The sequence below is a fragment of the Canis lupus genome, chromosome 36 (assembly GCF_048164855.1).
Source record: "Canis lupus baileyi chromosome 36, mCanLup2.hap1, whole genome shotgun sequence".
NCBI lineage: Eukaryota > Metazoa > Chordata > Mammalia > Carnivora > Canidae > Canis > Canis lupus.
In genome coordinates this window covers 20,634,834-20,653,992 of record NC_132873.1, presented here as the reverse complement: position 1 = coordinate 20,653,992, position 19,159 = coordinate 20,634,834, and the positions used below count along the sequence as shown (strand labels likewise).

The following is a 19,159-nucleotide window of genomic DNA, read 5'->3' as shown; positions in this document are numbered from 1 at the left end:
TTTTTTTTAAATTTTAAGCCATTATTTGAAGATCAGGTATTATTAGCACTACATAAGTAGCTGATCCTGACTACAAAAGGTTATACATAAGGTTAGTGCAGCCCTGAAAGCACAAATAAACCTTAAAAACAAATGGCTCAAACACCCATGGTACACACTTCTACTAAATGTCAACATTCCTTTAATCTAAGAATTTGCAGAGTTCCTCATGATCAAAGAAAGAAAAATTCACATGGCTCCAATATGAAATACCAGCATTACCCCTACATAGAGGTGGCCCTGCAACACAGGAGAAAAGGGAAATCCTCTCAGTAGGCAGATTTACAGGTGGTTGTATCTGATTGTTCATCATGCCTGAAAAGAATGATCAGAGGTACATATTTAAGAACTGGCTACAAAGAGGCTATCACTAGCACTTGCTCACTATGCTCATGAACAAAATGGCTCAATCGGTAGGAACAGAAATTATACCTTGGCTGAACACAGAAGTCTCTCATCAATGTTTACCTACAATTCCATGACATGTCAGGCTATTTCATACCTCCATGCATTTTCTTAAGCTATTCTCTCCTCTCGAGAATGCCTGTCAACTACCCTCTAGCCTAACCATCTACTCTTAAGACTCAGATCAAAAGTCACTTCCTCTTTAAAGCCTTTCTTAACATACAATCTGGTATCCATTTGAAACCCTTTCTTCCTCCTTCATTCACAAATTCTCAACCTAGAGTCCACAGACCCCCTGGAACCTGTGCAATTGATGGGAAGAAAATTATATCATTCCTATTTATTTTTTAAGATATATTTATTTGTTTTAGAGGGAGAGTATGTGCGAGTGAGGGGAGGGGCAGAGAGAAAGAATCTTCAAGCAGACTCCAATCTGAGCATGAATGCCAACATAGGGCTTGATCTCACCACCAGAAGATCATGACCTGAGCCAAAACAGAGTCATGACGCTTAACCAACTGAGCCACATAGGTGCCCCATATCATTCTTTTTATTAATCTCTAACTAAAATTTATCATTTAATTTGATTACAAATGTAAGCAAAACAGTGAAACAAAAAATTCACAGTGTCTAGACATCAAAATATCATTTATACTCATTACTTCATGTCACAATATCTCTGGTTAAACAGCTTCTGCCCATGCTGGAAAAAAAAAAAAAAAAACTGTTTACAACAATAGTCTCTCTTCTTAAAAGCACACAAAACATCAAGAGTGATTCTTTTAGGACACCTCTTTCTCTAGCCTTCAGGGAAAGAAAACAGCCTTCATTCCTTCTCCTTAGGAAGCAGAGCACAACTGATTTCTTTCCACGGATATTGCTCTTTCAAAGCAATCGCCTCTCCCTATCCATCTTAAGCCTCTTGTAAATTGATGCAGTAGGCAGAAACACAGTGGTAACTAGTCCTAATAGAATACAGTACTTTTTTTTTTTTATGATAGTCACACACACACAGAGAGAGAGAGAGAGAGAGAGAGAGAGAGAGAGAGGCAGAGACATAGGCAGAGGGAGAAGCAGGCTCCATGCACCGGGAGCCTGACGTGGGATTCGATCCCGGGTCTCCAGGATCGCTCCCTGGGCCAAAGGCAGGCGCTAAACCGCTGCGCCACCCAGGGATCCCTAGAATACAGTACTTAATACTTTCAATTCCTAGACACCTGTGTACAGGTTGATTAGTCCTATTATTAAACCATAGCTTCTCCAGGGCAGGGAATATTCCTCAGTTGTGTTTGCATTTCCAGCTCCACCCAGCTTAGCACAGAGCAATTAATTCAAGTTTATTGAATGAACAACTTAGCGGCAACAACTGGGCAATCAGCAGCTGACTCAGCAGAGAAGAGACGTATGGCAAAGACTACTAGTTCCCCCCAAATACGGATGCCTACCCCTCCCCCTACAGATCTACCCTATATGCTCAACTATTTCTGAACCTCACTTATAGCCAAATATGCCCAAATCATTAAGTTCTGGTAAACACTGTGTGGGTAATTCTAGAAAGGTTTCTTAAAAGATGAGAAGCGTGCCCCTTTTGTTCTTTGCCTTTCTTCTTCCTTCCCTTTGCCTAGAACTTGGATGTGATGGCTGGGTAGCTAGTAACCATTCTGTGATCTTGAGAATGGAAGCCTAAAGTGCTAAAAATGGCATAAGGAAAAGAAAGGAGGAGACTGCATCCTTGACAACTCTATCCAGTTGCTCTAACAATCCTAGACTTCCAATTTCTGATTTTTACCCCACAAGACAAAGACATGAACTACTATCTTGTTTAAGCAATGGTTCTTTATCTCTCTTTCTAGCAGCCAAACACAATTCCTTACTGCTAAGGTGAAAAAGAGACTCCAGCAACAAATCTGTGGTCTAAGATGCCAACAGCCATCTCAGTTATGCTTCAATTTAATGATGATAATAAAATATAAGACATTTCCACTGAGCAGAGTAGAGTAGGAAGCAAGACTAAACAAAAAACCTGTACTCTGTGAAGGTACAGGCACCATTATAGTTCAGTTGGAGGGATGTTTATAGTAGTTTGGTACAGTGACAAGATTTCATAATATAGTAATTTCTTGCCAACATTTGGGAGTTATGTTCTAGAAAAGTAATGTGACTTATAAAACTGTGACTGGCAAGACCAAATTACATGAAAATAAGAGATTAGGAAAAAACATTTTTTTTTTTTTTTTTAGGAAAAAACATTTTGATGAAAGATGTTAAATCAGCTATTTAAAAGCTGTTCAAATTTTTTTAAAAAAAGTGACCTTTCTACAGAATAACCTCCTTCAAGTTTTAAGTTAATATTTATTGTTGTATGTATAACAATCAAATAAGGTTGAATTCCCATATATTATACAGATTATCATAATTATTTTAAACCTGCCCTATGGGGCACCTGGGTGGCTCAGTAGTTGAGCGTCTGCCTTCGGCTCAGGTTGTGATTCTGGAGTCCTGGGCTTGAGTCCCGCATCGGGTTCCCTGCAGGAAGCCTGCTTCTCCCTCTCCTCTATTTTTGCCTCTCTGTCTCTCATGAATAAATAAATAAAATGTTTTAAAAAATAAATAAACCTGCCCTACCTAGCTTGCCATTTAACATCTTTTATACTAATGTTTTTATTTATAGTTATTTAAGTCTCAGCAAAACTTTTCAAAAATTCTTAGTGATGTGTCATTTTTTTTACTGTTTTTCATCCTTACATTAAGAAAATAGAAAATAATCTGAATGTATCCTCCCAAAATTTATATATTGAGATACTAACCCTCAAAGTAATGGTATTAGGAGGTGAGGCCTTTGGGAGGTGATTAAGTTGAGGGTAGAGCTCTCATAAGTGGGATGAGTACACTTAGAGGTACACTGATCTTGGACTTTCCAGCTTCCAGAACTGAAAAATAAATTGTTGTTTAAGCTGCCTAGTCTATCATACTTTGTTATAGCAGTCCAAACTGACAGAGACAAAGGTCTTTATCTTTATTTCTTCATCCCCCTGAATTTAGGCTAGCTTTGTGAATTGTTTTGACCAACAGAATGTGATGGAAGGAACATTATGTAAGTTCCAAAGCCTAAGCTCCAAAGACCGCTTGTAGCCCTATAGCTTCCACCTTTACCTTCTGAGAATGCTACCCTGAAAATGCCATGTAAGGTTGCCAGACTGGCCTAGTAGAGAATGAGAAGTCACACTGAGAAGACTGAAGAACTTTAATGGACAGCTAGCACCAAGTGCAAACAAGTGAGTGAGGACATCTTGGATCTTCCAACTCAGTCAATTCTCTAGGTAGATTCAACTACATGAGAGAGCCAAGTGAAACCAACAGAGGAACTGCTCAGTCAACCTACATACAGATGATGAAAAATAATAAATCTCTTTTTCCTAAGTCATTAAGTTTTGGCATAGGGTGTTAGGCATCAGTACTGAAAAACCTTCCCCTAAAAAAACAAAAAACCAAACCACCGAACTTTAAAATAATATTTAATAATTCCTTGAAGATGAGAAAAATCACTCAAGAATTTTTTTTATCTTTAATTCAGCTATTGTAGTATCCCAGAAGTCATGCTGACTCCGATGTTTCATTCCACTATGGTTTAAAAAATAAAATTAATGTATGAAAGTACAACGAGGAGCCATTAAAGTATTTTGCATGAAATAAGTAATATGTGATAGGCATTTCGGAAAGAGCACAGAATGGCCGGGAGAGAAAAAAAGACTGAGGCCATGATGACCCATGAGACTGTTGGCATGGTCCAAGTGAAAGGCCTAGAAAGAGGTTAGAGGCCTGAATTATCACTGCTGCTACTGCCACTACCATTAAATTTACTATGTATTTATGATGCACTAAATATTATAATAAGAACCTTACTTATATTTGCTCATTTAATCTAATTACTCTAATTTTTTTTTTTAATATATAAATAGACTCACAAGAAGTTCCCAAAATATGTGCCAGGACGTCCCAGGTACCCTTGGTCCAGTTTCTTCCAAGGGTAACATCTTGCCCTATGGTAAAATACCGAGACCCAAGAAATTCACATTGGCACAGTCTACAGAGGTTTAGATATCAACAGTTTTATAAGCGCTCATTTGTCTGTGTAGCTCTATACAATTTTATGACATATGTATATTTGTGTAACTACTGCCACAATCAAAATACAGAACTGTTCTAACAAAAGGCTCCATTCCCCCTGATTCTTCACCCCTGGCAATAATTAATCTGCTCTTCATCTCTATAAATCTGTTATTTTCAGAACATTATATAAATGGAATCATACTGTATGGAACCTCTTGAGAGTACTTTTTTTTTTTTTTTTTCTTGAGACTCTTCTAAGATGTTGCATTTATCAATAGTTCAATCTTTTTTATTGCTGCATAGTGGTCCATGGTGTAAATGTGCCAGTTTGTTTAACCATTCATTTACTGAAGAATATCTGAGTTGTTTCCAGTTTGGGGCTGTTAGGAATTAAGCTGCTATGAGCATTCATACACAGGTTTTTTTGGTTTGTTTGTTTTTTTTAAGATTTATTTATTCATGAGAGACAGCTAAACCGCTGAGCCACTTGGGCTGTCCTCATATACAGGTTTTTATGTGAATATAAGTTTCAATTTATCTGGAATAAATGCCTAAGAATGCAACTGCGCAGTTGTACAACTCTGTTTTTAATGACAAAGAAACTGAGGCTGCAAATGTGGAGCTGGAATTCTCATCTAGATAGTGTACTTCTGGGATCCCTGGGTGGCGCAGCGGTTTGGCGCCTGCCTTTGGCCCAGGGCCCAATCCTGGAGACCTGGGATCGAATCCCACGTCGGGCGCCCGGTGCATGGAGCCTGCTTCTCCCTCTGCCTATATGTCTCTGCCTCTCTCTCTGTGTGACTATCATAAATAAATAAAAATTAAAAAAAAAATAGATAGTGTACTTCTAAGTCCTAACTCTTCACACTCCTAGAGGTTGCAGAAATTAAGAGAAGTGAATTTAAAAAGTAGTAAGAGAATAAAGTCAACAGAACCTATCATTGCTGAGATGAGGAGTATATGAGTAAAGATTCAAAGATAATACCAGGTTCCAGCTTCAGCACATTAGATGATAGAAGATAAAATTCACTTTTAGATATACTATATTTGAGGGACCTGCAGGTCGTCCTCATCTAGCAGGCAATTAGATTTACAGAACAGGAACCAGAGATCAAGAAAAAGCTCTGGATTAAAGACATAGATTTAAGAATCACATCACATTTAGATGCTGAGCAAATAAAATCAGAGGGACAAGGTACAGATTTAGAAGAGATGTTACCACAGAACTCTGAAGAGAAACAAACATTCATTCCTTCTAGTCTTTTTCCACAAACAGTAAGTACTGTGACAGACTCCAAGTTCATATTAACTTTAGATTTTACAATCATCAAGTAGAAAGGACAGTAGTATACTCCCCACTACTTTTTTTCATTTAGAAAGAAAGAACTATAAAACTATAAAAAGCTGGTTAAAAAGCCCCACTCCTATCCCTGGGTGGCGCAGCGGTTTGGCGCCTGCCTTTGCCCAGGGCGCGATCCTGGAGACCCGGGATCGAATCCCACCCACATCAGGCTCCCGGTGCATGGAGCCTGCTTCTCCCTCTGCCTATGTCTCTGCCTCTGCCTCTCTCTCTCTCTCTCTCTCTCTCTCTCTCTCATAAATAAATAAAAATTAAAAAAATTTTTTTAAAAAGCCCCACTACTACTCTGTTAATACCATAATAGTGGATACATGTCCAATGTACAAGGCCAAGACTGAACTCTAATGTAAGCCATAGACTTTGGGTGATAATGATGTATCAATGTAGGTTCCTCAATTGTAACTAATGTATCATTCTGTGGGAGATACTGATAATGGGGAGGATCTACAAGTGTATGGGGTGAGTACATGGGATATCATTGTACCTCCCACCCGATTTTACTGTGAACCTAAAACTGTTCTAAAAAATAAAGTTTAATAAAAAAAAATTGCTTTTAATCCTCAATATAAAAGAATATATTAAAAATTATTAGTTTCATTCCCCACTCAGCATCCAACTCCCTCTACAGGAATTTAAGCAAGTAAACTGACAAATCTTAGCAGCTAACAAGTCTTTATTAATTAAAAACCAAGCACTATCAAGTGTCAAGGGTTATGTCAATTTTACCTCAATTAAAAAAAAAAAAAGAGTTAAGGGTCCATAATAACAAAAGTGATAAATTGAATTCCAACATTTTTGGGAGTTCAGTGTTTTACAATGAACAAAATAACTATTTTGTAACCCCTACTTTGCCATCCAATAAATTGGTGTCACTTACCATATATTTTTTTTAATTTTTTGTTTACTTATTCATGAGAGAAACAGAGAGAGAGAGAGAGACAGAGGGAGGCAAAGACACAGGCAGAGGGAGAAGCAGGTTCCATGCAGGGAGCCTAACATGGGACTTGATCCCGGGTCTCCAAGATTACGCCCGGGGCTGAAGGTGGCACTAAACCGCTGAGCCATCCAGGCTGCCCACTTACCATATTTCATGACTTTTGTTGTATTTCAAACCTAGAAAGAACTATAATTCTATAAATGATCAAAGTCATTTATAGAATGACCTCTTAATATATTACATAATTGAGTTTTTACATCTTCTTCCAAAATAAGTCTACTCATCTACTTCTTCTCATACTTGTCTCCATGGCAGAGACCCAAACAGAAAAGCTCAAACTTTGTAAAAATGAACCAGGAATTTCTAAACAGGGCCCATGTCAAAGTCAACACATTCACAGTTCCAATTTTTAACATATTAACATATATGAATGAATGTTCACACAAAAGATAAATGTATATTTTCACTGTATCATAGCAATATCACAAAAAGAACTTTAATCAAGAAAACTCCCAATTTTTATTTTCCAGTTCTATTTAATTCTTAAACTAGATAGCTTTTAGAGACATTTTAAGAGAACAAGATAAAGGGGCCCCTGGGTGGCTCAGTTGGTTAAGTGTCTGTCTTTGGTTCAGGTCACGATCCCAGGGTCCTGAGATTGAGCCCTATGTGGGGCTTCCTGCTCAGTGGGGAGCCTGCTTTTCCCTCTCCCTCTATTGTTCCCCCGCTTGTGCTCCCTGGCTCGCTTTCTCTCTCTCTCTCCAAATAAATAAATAAACAAACAAACACAATCTTTAAAAAAGAGAGAGAAAACAAGATTATCACTAAATATCTGTGCAAATTAGCACAGGTCTGAATTGTGGAAGAAATTAGTTTGTTTTATGGATAGCGACTACCAAGTAAAAACTAATCCAAACCAAAACAGTCAGGAAATTTTTATTTCTGGCAACTTCAGCTCCTGGTTAGAGACTCTAGCCCAGCTATAATGTTAAATGGTGAAATTTTATTGAGCTATAAGAATATTGGTAGATTTAGCAGCCTTTTCTTTCAAGGGAAAACTACCATTGCTATTTCATACCACAAGTATGAGAGCCATGAATTAGATCAATTCTAACATGGAAGCCAGTGGTGAACCACATCACCTAGGAGATGTTTTTTCCTTCAAAATGTATCTATTTCTCTTCACATTCCCCCTACCACTAAGATTCTGAAGGGAAGTGGAGACAATAGTTATGTGTGTATGCCTTTTTTTTTTTTAACTCCTAGATTATTCTGATACATATGTAACTCTCTACCCTCAATGAGAATTCCTGAATTAGGTCCAACTCTATTTTTTTTAAACACTGTATCAACAGCAGGCAAAGGATCAGAGCTACAAAGAGACAAGAGCTTAGAAGGAGGCTCTGCAGGTAACCGGCTGTATTCACACCAGTTGTAAGCAACCTTCAAGAGCTTTCTGCGCCAGCTCCTTCCAGAATTCATGATGTTATATTTTAGACCATGACAAATATCCAGTTCATCATCCGGAGAAAGGCACATAGTCTAGTAGCCAGATAAAAATATAAAAAGAAGCTATTTTGGGCATCAAAAAAACTAAGAAACCACAGAATGAAAGATAGAAACTCCTCTGTTCTTGCTTTAAAAGAACAACAAAGCACTTTTTTTGGTGCAGCTGATAATTTGGAGACTTTCTTTCCATATTTTATCATTTTAGTTTTTTTATTATGTAGCATTGTTTTTTCTATTATAAAGCTCCGTCAAGCTGAAAATCTTAATTATAGAATTTAATAAACTACTATTAAATGCCAAAACTGTGTATTAAAAAAAATTTTTTTTTAATGAAACAAACTTAAATCTAAATTGCATGTCAAGATGGTTTAAGAGTTGGATTTAAAAAACTCTACAGGTCCGTTTTAGAGCAAAAAAAAAAAAAATTATACTTCTTTAAGCCAGTGTTTCAGCTTCCTATAAACAGCTCCAATACTGAAATGTGTCAGGAAAGTGGGCTTCTAATGTTATATAAATAATAGGCCAATTATTATTATATTCTAATTCTGACTGGCGTTTCTTAAATCAGTTGGTAATTTCCTACTCAATGTTCAACTTTGTTGCATTCTACAATGACACCTACTGGCCGTTCAAAATCAGCCATTAGTTAGTTCTCTAAGAGCTCTTAGCAGGCTGGTTACATAAGAAACACACACACACAGAAACACACAGGCACACACTCACACCACCCTGCACAAGCAGCAGAGATTTGTTCGCAGGTACTCACACTACAGAACTGCACCTACAGCAGTATTCTTTGAGACTGAGACAGTATTACTCTTGCAAAAAGGTAAAAAAGACCAAGGAAAACACCGGGAATCAAAAATTTTGACTGAAGCACTGATAAATATTTGTGGTTAAACATTTCAGTACAAACTCTAATGATCTACCTCTCTTTACCAAATGATATTTAGAGGGAAAATCAAGAATCTTTTCATTTAGGCTCTGGGATATATTAAATCATCGCTAATACAAAAACGAAAATCGTACACGTGCTCACACTACCTTAGTCCTTATCTTCTCAGCCAAAGGCTACATTTCAACCAGCTTACATTTTAGCAATTTATGATGCGTCTTTTAAAGTTTCCCGGTGTGCTAGGACACCTCATTTTTAAGGCAGTCTGTGGTTCGGTAAACACATACTGAATGGAATTCCTATTTTATTCTCTATTCCACTGTGCAGTTGTAAAAACTCAGAAAAAGGGATAATTTACAGTTAATCCTGTCCATGAATACATGTTTTTAACCTCCGTTGGAGAGGTTCCAAGAGCATACTCTTTTAAACCTAAGAAATCACTCATAACTATTCCGGGCAAATGGTTTATCAGGCGTAAAAGAGCATATTACTTAAAAGAGGACTTCTTCTCCCCTACCTTATGCCCCTAAAAACCACCACCACCTGATTTTCACGGTCTCTAACATCCACAATATTTAGGTGGGGGCGGGGGGGGGAGGTTTCCCTCCCTAACAACTAAATTTCGAGTCCTTTTCCAACTCGCACTTACCTCCTACTATAGGTTTTTGAGGCTCCCCACTTTCCTGAAGATCAAAAACAAACAAACAAAAAGTATTTGTGATCAGCATTGACCGTTGGAAACAAATAAATTCATAAACACTACAAAACACCACCCTGGCTGCCCGTCTCACACCGACGCCTCTCTCGACCCAAGTCCGGAGTCGGGATAAGCTCGACCTGACGCTGCTCCATGCTGCTTCACCTATACGGAGCCTGCCAAGGTAGGGAGCACGCAAACCAACGAGAAAAAAAAAAACAAAAAACAAAAAACAAAAACAAAAACTATTCTGACACATCAAGAGGTTGCAAGACCTTCCTCCTCTTCCGAGAGCGACAACCTAGTTGTTTAGGTAAATAATAGCCAAGGGTTACATAATATGTAGCCATAAGGAGTTTGGAGGCTCTGACCGCCAGCAAATAGGCGTCTCTTCACGCACCCTTCCCACCTCGAGAAATGACCCTAAGAAGCAATTCTTAGGATTTCTCTCCGGTGCCCGCAATGCCGCGCGCGTCCTTTCCTCTCTCCGAGCTTCGTGCAAGGAACTCCTCCAGCCCTCACGAGAGCGTCGTGCTCCCGCCTCTCTCCTCCCTCGGCCCTTGCCGCCGCAGCCTCCGGCCGCCCGGGGCCCCCACGTCGCCCCGCGACGCCCGGCCTCCCCCCGCCTCAGCTGCCTTCTCCTCACCGCCCTCCCAAGCTGCTACCTGGTCTACGCGAGGTTCCGGAACCACCGCCACTCCAGCTACCGCCTTCCCGGACCACCCTCGTCACATCCCCTGTGGGGGTTCCTGCAGCCCGAGAAGAAGAAGCCCTCCTGACCCAGCACTCCGCGCCCCGCAAAGACGCCGCCGCCGCCTACCTGTCACCCCGCTGCCTCCGGCTTCTTGCCGCCACCGCCTCCCGCAGCAGCCTGCCAACTGCAGCGCAACAACCAGCCTTCCCATTGGCCGAGTCCACGCTCTAAAAACTGCCTCCCTCATTGGCTGGAGCATGTTCGCGGCCCGCCCTTCTGTACGGCGTCTAAGGATTCCGGCCTCCGAGCAGGGGAAACATCGCCTCTGCCCTGCCATTCCGTCCTGCACAATGATTCTTACCTCAGTCAGACCACCGATGCACAGATGCGCGGAAAAAAAATGTCGAACTCCACATCCTTCGCGTTTTCCTCTCCCGTCGGTCCACGAATCCGTGGCCCGGTGCGGAACGGTTGAACGGTTCTCCTGCTTTCCTGCCGAAAGGCACTCCGAGAGACTACTTCCGTTTCCGCTTGGCTCGGGCTGGAGGATTGACTCTTGAGTGTCGTGAGAGGTCGGATTGCTGTCAGGTAAATTAGAGGTGGTGGGACACCTCTTGATCAGGAGTAACCGTGCAACACTGTTCTGGGGATTGTAGAAAAGGGAGAGACTAAGTGGAGAACCGTCTTGAGAGTCTGTAACCTCGAGGGAAGGGGATCAAAGAACTAGCACTAGAGAACAATGAAGTCCTGGGGTTAGAGAAGGGCCCTTGGCAGAAGGATGCGGTGACAATTACTGTAGTTAAGTCCATGTGCTTTTTTTCCTACTTTCCCACCCGCAAACCCCCCGCCGTGTATTTTCTGGTGGCGACCTTTGAGTTGCCTAAAGGCAACGGCCCCAAATCGAAACATTGTAAAATAAGAGGATAATCGCAATAGTAAGGCTTTCCTAGTGTGAATGTGTATGACAACGTTAAAGAGAAAAAAAAAACCAGGTTACAGAATTACATCCATTTTTAGAGTGATTACTGTTTTTAAATTGCCATATAAGTAGGTGCAGGGACACTAAAAGTCACTTGTGTTCGTTTTATTTTCTAGTGTTCTTAAGTCACAAGTTTAAAAACGAGGAGTGGTTGGGATATATACCTGAAAGTCATTAATAAACCATTAAATTACATGTACTATAAATGACATTATTCTTTTAAAAAAAAAGTATTTATTTATTCATGAGAGACACAGAGACACAGGCAGAGGGAAAAGCAGGCTCCATGCAGGAGAGCCTAGAGCAGGTCTCGACCCCAGGACCTGGAGATCACACCCTGAGCCAAAGGCAGACGCTCAACCACTGAGCCACCCAGGCGCCCTGAAGTAGAAGTGATTTTTTGAAAGAAAATGAAAAGTTCTCTAGAAATTGTATTGTTCAACTTTCTAAAAAGTCATTGAGATACTCTGTTTAGTCAATGACTATAAAGGGATGCTTTCTGAAATATTTTAATGAGGTAGAAGAGAAAACACATTGATTTTGTTAAAGGAAATTAGAAATTAGTATGTATACTTTCATGTTTTTGTTCAAAGATTTATCTCCCAAGTTAAAATTTGAACATAGTAATATTGTAACTTTGGAATAGCCTTCATACATGGTAATGCATATATATATATATATATATATATATATATATATATATATATATATTTTTTTTTTTTTTTTTTTTTTTTTTTTTTTTAAGGGAGGGTGCAGAGAAAATCGTAAGCAGGCTCCTTGCCCGGCATAGAGCCTGACGCAGGGCTTGATCTCAAAACCCTGAGACCATGATCTGGGCTGAAATCAAGAGTTGGACACTTGGGGATCCCTGGGTGGCTCAGCAGTTTAGCACCACCTTTGGCCCAGGGCGTGATGCTGGAGACCCGAGGTCGAGCCCTACATCGGGCTCCCTGCGTGGAGCCTGCTTCTCCCTCTGTGTCTCTGTCTCTCTCTTTCTCTCTCTCTCTCTGTCTCTATGAATAATAAATAAATAAAGCTTTAAAAAAAAAAAGAATTGGACACTTAACTGACTGAGCCACCCAAGCGCCCCTCCATGTATATTTTTAAAATCAAACTATTTCATCAAAAGATTTTGATATTTGTTTTGTATTCCCTTCCAAGTATGTTAATACTCAATTAGGGTTAGCATTCTAGAATTGATATTTGCCAAAATAAGAGTTTGTCTTGCAATCTTTTTAAAGATTTTTAAAATAAAACAAAATTTTTTTAAACATGGTTTGAAGCCAAGATGTCCTTCTAATTAAACACTTCTAAAACTATTTCTTTTATAATGTATTGAATCTCAAAAGTCAGCCTGAAATCTGAAACGGTAACTTTTTTCCTTTATATTATTGAATACACCAAATAATAATGAAATAATAGATCAAGGGATCCCTGGGTGGCGCAGCGGTTTAGCGCCTGCCTTTGGCCCAGGGCGCGATCCTGGAGACCCGGGATCGAATCCCACGTCGGGCTCCCGGTGCATGGAGCCTGCTTCTCCTTCTGCCTATGTCTCTGCCTCTCTCTCTCTCTCTCTCTCTCTCTCTCTCTGACTATCATAAATAAATAAAAATTAAAAAAAAAAAAGGTGTCAGAAGAAAACCTTTAAAAAAAAAAAGAAATAATAGATCAAATGTTTCATTTGAAATTGTGGATGTTTTTTTAACTTGTGTTTGGTAGTTACTGGGTTTCATTCTTTTTTAAATGTAAAAAACATTAAAATAATGTTTTGTGATTATCCTAGTATTTCTAAATATTAAAGTGTTGGTTAATTTGTCAGAATTGCTATGTTTAAACCCACAATATTCTTGGGAACTATTGTTTAATGGAATCAACATTTCACATGATGTATCTTTAGTATACACTATCTAATAATTACCTCTGTCTTCTAAAATGCCGTGTAAGAGCCCTGCCTTATTATTGAGCCTGTTCGTGGTTATAAATGCAGACATTATGGTAGCAATTATTTGGTTTGGTTTTATTTCTGGAGAGCAGTGATTATAGAATTGCTACTGCTAACCTTATACAAAGGGGGTATTAATTCATACACCCTTAATTTGAAATTCATAGTAATTTAAATCGGGACTGAACTAAAGTTTATTTTTACATTATCTATAAAAATAATACTGGCGGGGTGCCTGGCTGGCTCTATCCATAGAGCATGTGACTCTTGATCATGGGGCTGTGAGTTCAAGCCCCATGTTGGGTGTTGAGAGTATAAATAAACTTAAAAAAAAATCACTAGTAAAACTGAAGTCTTTATTATAACTATTACAGGCATATTTTACTTAAAGAGCCTTAGGGGTCCTAAGGTCTCTTTGGTCAGTTCAGGAGTCAGCAAACTACAGCCTGCTGACCAAATCCAGCATATTGCCTGTTTTTATACTGCCCATGAAGTAAGAAGGTTTTACATATGAACATTTGGAATAAATTTGCTAACTAAAGAATGCTAACTTTGAACCCCAGTTAAGCAAAATGTTATCCCCAAAAAAGGGAATTTCATTTTTTCATCAGACTTGTTTTCTAAAAAAATTATATACTTTGAATCTTATCAATGAAATTCTTTTCTCTTGTTATATAACTACCTATAAAATATACCTGATTTTACCTCTTGGTCCACAAAGCCTAAGATATTTACTATCTGGCTCTTTACAGAAAAAGTTCATGTGACCATAGATATTTAAACACAGTAGCACTGCATTTTAAAAGAATCATCTGAACAAAGCAGGTAACTAAACAGTATGTACATTTTCATTTCATTATGCACTGAAAGGACTAAAAAGAAAGAAACGGTATTGCTTAGAAGTTAGGAGCTAGGGCTTTTAAACCAAACTGCAAGGTTCAAAACCAATTGTACCGTTTACTGTTTTTGTTACCTTCAGAAAGTTACTTACCTTGTTGAAGCTTCATGATCTTCACATATAACTGTAATTTAAGGTCAAAGAGTTGTTTTAGGAGTAATAGAATTAATACATGTTAGAGCACTTTAATGCACCTGGCACATAGGGCACAAGAAATGTTTGCTGTTCTTGTAATGCAGAAAGGAACAAAATAGTAAATGGTTTTCTCTGAGTGGGAGGATTATTGACTTTTTCTTTTTTATATTTTGTATATGTGTATTTCCTAACTGTAAATATGTTAGTTACATAATAGGATGCTGTTTTATAAAACCTATTAACTCAGAATTTTTAAGTATTTATACTGGCTCTTTTTAAAACATTAACAAATGTTTGGGCATTTAATATCTACAGTCAGCATGTTTCTTTTTTACGTTAATCTTATCCTTTAGACATGGCCCATGGACATGGCCATGATCATGGCCATAGTAAACTGGAACTTCCAGATTATAAACAATGGAAGATAGAAGGGACACCGTTAGAAACTGTCCAGGAGAAGCTGGCTGCACGAGGGCTAAGGGATCCATGGGGCCGGTAAGAATAATTAAATAATTTAGGCAATTTATTCTACAGGATCAGTATCTATGTTCCATTTTTTTTCTTAATTGTTTTAGCTAGATTCTTTGTATTTACATTTAAATGTTAAAACGAGCTTTTCAAAGTTAGAAAAAGGCTATTTGAATTTTAATTGGGATCACATTAACTCAGAGCTCAACTGAGGATAATTGAGGTCTTAACAAGTTAAATCCCTATATTGTACACCTGAAACTAATATTGCACTGTATGTTAACTGGAATTTAAATAAAAACCTAGAAAGTTGGTGTCTTAACAATATTGAGTCTTCTAGACTATGGACAGTTTAGATTCAGTTTAATTTTCTCAATAGTGTTTTATTGCTTTAAAAAACAAACCTTGGGATCCCTGGGTGGCGCAGCGGTTTGGCGCCTGCCTTTGGCCCAGGGCGCTATCCTGGAGACCCGGGATCGAATCCCACATCGGGCTCCCGGTGCATGGAGCCTGCTTCTCCTTCTGCCTGTGTCTCTGCCTCTCTCTCTCTCTCTCTCTCTCTCTCTCTGTGTGTGTGACTATCATAAATAAATTTTTAAAAAATTATTTTTTAATAAAAATAAATAAAAAACAAACCTTGTGGGCAGCCCGGGTGACTTATCGGTTTAGCGTTGTCTTCAGCCCAGGGCGTGATCCTGGAGATTCAGGATCGAGTCCCACGTTGGGCTCCATGCATGGAGCCTGCTTCTCCCTCTGCCTGTGTCTCTGCCTCTCTCTCTCTCTCTCTCTCTTTCATGAATAAATAAAATCTTTTTAAAAAATAAATAAAAAATAAAAACAAACCTTGTATGTATTTTATTAAATTTATCCTGAATTATTCCATACCTTATGCTATTATAAATGGTATTGTTGAACTTTTCCAGTTTTCTTTACTAATGTGTGAAAATACAATGGAGTTTTATATATCAACTTTGTATCTTACTACTTTGCTAACTTCAGATTTTCAGTCTAGCAGGGTTTTTTTTTTTTTTTACAGATTTCTTAGAATTTACTTAATAGATGAACATTTTGTCTCAAACCAGTATTATTTTTTACTTTTCAATTTACAGACTTTTTTTCTTTCATGCAGTGGCTAACACTACTAGTATAATGGATAAAAGTGGTATGAGCTAACATCCATGCCTTATTCCTTTTTTTTGTCTTAATGTATTTTTTAAGTAATTTCTACACCCAACGTGGAACTTGGAACTCATGACCCTGATGAGATCAAGTGTTGTACACTCTACAGCTGAGCCAGCCAGGAGCCCCTGCCTTGTTCCTAATTGAGGAGGAAGCATTCAGTCTTTTACCATTAAGTATATTAGTTGTAGGGTGGTCATAGAGGTCTTTCATCCAATTGTGGAGTTTCTCTTGAGTGTTGAATCTTTTTAAATGATTTTTTGCAACTATTGAGATGCTTACATAGTTTTTTTTTTCTGTTAATATGATGACTGACTTATTTTAAAATACCAACCCAATCTTGCATTCCTGAGGTAAACCCTTCATCATGATATATTATCTTTTCGTATATTGCTGGATTCAATTTTCTGAAATTCTTTTTTTTTTTTTTTAGATTTTATTTGTTTATTCATGAGAGACAGAGAGAGAGAGAGAGAGAGACAGAGACACAGGCAGAGGGAGAAGCAGAGAGAGAGAGAGAGAGAGGCAGAGACACAGGCAGAGGGAGAAGCAGGCCCCATGGAGGGAGCCTGACGTGGGACTCAATCCTGGGTCTCCAAGATCACGCCCTGGGCTGAAGGCAGCGCTAAACCTCTGAGCCACCCGGACTACCCAATTTTCTAAAATTCTTTTGAGAATATTTGCATCTGTGTTCATGAAGGATGTTACTCTGTAGCTTTTTTTTCTAATGTCTTTGGTTTGGGTATCTGATTAGATTTGATTAACTCATTTTCTAGTAAGTCAGATTTTTAGAGTTCGATGGTTTTTGTTTTTTATATCTTATTTTTTCTACTCATTAATCCCTACCTGTGAGAGAAGACTTTTTTTCACTAGAGCTTTCTCATTTCTGTTTACTTTCCTGTTCAGGATATTCAGAAAAATGATTGCCAGAGCAGGAAGTTGGTATTCTTTTCTTTTTCTTTTTTATTTTTTTAAGCAGGTCAGTCTTCTAAAGCTCAGGCTGCTATGACAGGGAAAAGTTCGGATTCTCTGGAATAATAATAATAATAATAATGTTGGGTGCCTGGGTGGCTTAATGGTTGAGTGTCTGCCTTTGGCTCGGGTCGTGATCCCGCGGTCTGAGGATCAAGTCCCACATCAGGCTCCCTGTGAGGACCCTGCTTTCCTCTGCCTATGTCTCTGCTTTTCTCTTGTCTCTCATAAATAAATAAATAAATCTTTAAAAAAATAATGTTAAGTATTACATACTCTCTGTGCCAGAATATATCTGGTTACCCTGGTTAATCTCTGTAATAACACTATAAGGTAGATACTAATCATCATTGAATAAAAGGAAGCATGCCTTGACAGGTTAAGTTATTTTTGCAGCCTACAAGATTGTGAATCTAAGTGGCAGAACAGTTTGATATCCAAGCTTCTAACTTCCTCTTTAAATGATGCTGTAATGACTGACATGGGCAAAGCCACACAACTGACCTGTAATGAATAGGCTGAAATGAGTCTTGCATTTGAGAATTCTGTAAAAGTCTAGTTATTAATGACTATGAGGGACACCTGGGTGGCTCAGCAGTTGCATGCCAGCCTTCGGCCCAGGGTGTGATCCTGGAGTCCTGGGATTTAGTCCTACATCAGGCTCCCTGCATGGAGCCTGCTTCTCCCTCTGCCTGTGTCTCTGCCTCTCTCTCTCTCTTTCTCTCTCTCTCTCTCTGTCTCTTGAATAAGTAAATAAAATCCTTAAAAAAAAAAAACTGTGAAATCAAGTCTTATGTTTTATATATGAAACATGGACATATAGACCTAATTATCTTATGTCACAGTAAGATTCCCATTGTGATCCACTTACATAAGGTTGCATATAAGTCTGTTAGAAAGATGAAAATTAAATCTGTTTTACTCAGTGAATATACATAAGTTGTGTGTGATTATGATTTTCCCCTTTTTTTCCTCTAGCAATGAAGCTTGGAGATATGCAGGTGGATTTGCAAACAATGTTTCCTTTGTTGGTGCGTTATTAAAAGGATTCAAATGGGGATTTGCTGCATTTGTGGTAGCTGTAGGGGCTGAATATTTCCTGGAGTCCAAGAATAAAGATAAGAAGCATCACTGAAGATAATACCTGGAAGTATCTTAAAGGCTTCTTAATTCTCTTCTAAAAATAAGATTTCTTCAATGTAGCCTACTCGTCTGTGTTTTTCCTGTAAAAAATACTATTAAGATTTAATAAAGTAATAATACATGTGTCAGTCTGTTTTAGGGTTTGTTTTTGTTGGTGGTGGTGGTGGTGGTGGTTGGTTGCTTGTTTTAAAGATTCTAGTTATTTATTTGAGAGAGGGCTTGATCCCAGGACTCTGGGATCATTAGCTGAGCTGAAGGCAACCGTTTAACCAACTCAGGCACCCCTTTCAGTCTGTTTTTATCATTCTTTCAAAAACAAAAAACAAACAAACAAAAAAAACTCAGGGCTCCTGGCTGGCTCAGTTCGCAGAGCGTAAGACTCTTGATCTTGGGGTCTTGGGTTTGAGCCCCACATTAGGTGTAGGGATTACTTTTTTAACAATGTCTTAAGCCATATCAGATTTGGTTTGAAATATTTGGGGGTATGGGTATTGAGTACCAGCATATATTTGAACAAATGAATATATTCTAAAAGGTTTTTTTTTTTTTTTCAAGTTTTTTTTAGTGTGATAAAGTTTGCCATCTTAACTATTTTTAAGTGTGCAGCCTGTGGTACTAAATACATTCAAAATGCGCAACCATCACCACCATCCATTCCCATAACACTTTTCATTGTTAAAAAACTGAAAGTCTAGGGATGCCTGGGGTGGCTCAGTTGTTAAGTATCTGCCTTGGGCTCAGGTCATGATCTCAGAGTACTGGGATCAAGCCCCACATGGGGCTCCTTGTTCACCTGG

General features: G+C 38.5%; 2 protein-coding genes across 12 annotated transcripts in view; one reads left to right on the top strand and one right to left on the bottom strand.

Moving 5' to 3' along the window:
- HYCC2 (hyccin PI4KA lipid kinase complex subunit 2) overlaps positions 1–11,123 on the bottom strand; it is a 78,178-nt gene extending 67,055 nt beyond the window's left edge. For 3 of the 9 annotated variants that reach the window (XM_072812814.1, XM_072812806.1, XM_072812811.1), the window contains exon 1: positions 10,773–10,867. The gene's annotated coding sequence lies outside the window, so the exon portion shown is untranslated. Of the gene's footprint in view, positions 1–4,409; positions 4,485–9,904; positions 9,939–10,617; positions 10,743–10,772; positions 10,868–11,007 lie in introns of those variants that run through there. The other 6 variants (XM_072812804.1, XM_072812810.1, XM_072812807.1 and 3 more) reach the window with 5 other exon arrangements.
- Positions 10,350–18,490, top strand: NDUFB3 (NADH:ubiquinone oxidoreductase subunit B3). 3 transcript variants are annotated; one of them, XM_072812835.1, is made up of 4 exons: positions 11,161–11,234; positions 14,320–14,392; positions 14,954–15,095; positions 18,198–18,490. In XM_072812835.1, exons 3-4 carry the CDS (start codon positions 14,956–14,958, stop codon positions 18,352–18,354), a joined length of 297 nt encoding a protein of 98 aa, XP_072668936.1. In that variant the 5' UTR covers positions 11,161–11,234; positions 14,320–14,392; positions 14,954–14,955; the 3' UTR covers positions 18,355–18,490. The 3 variants fall into 3 exon arrangements, with proteins under 3 accessions (XP_072668934.1, XP_072668935.1, XP_072668936.1); XM_072812834.1 differs by lacking the exon at positions 14,320–14,392 and having other exon boundaries at positions 11,079–11,234; XM_072812833.1 differs by lacking the exons at positions 14,954–15,095; positions 18,198–18,490 and having other exon boundaries at positions 10,350–11,234; positions 14,320–14,393.
- Positions 18,491–19,159: the final 669 nt, after the last annotated feature.

What these genes read in the sequence shown, in the direction of transcription:
- NDUFB3 (XM_072812833.1), top strand. Translation starts at nt 10,415, where the DNA reads ATGCCGCGCGCGTCCTTTCCTCTCTCCGAGCTTCGTGCAAGGAACTCC.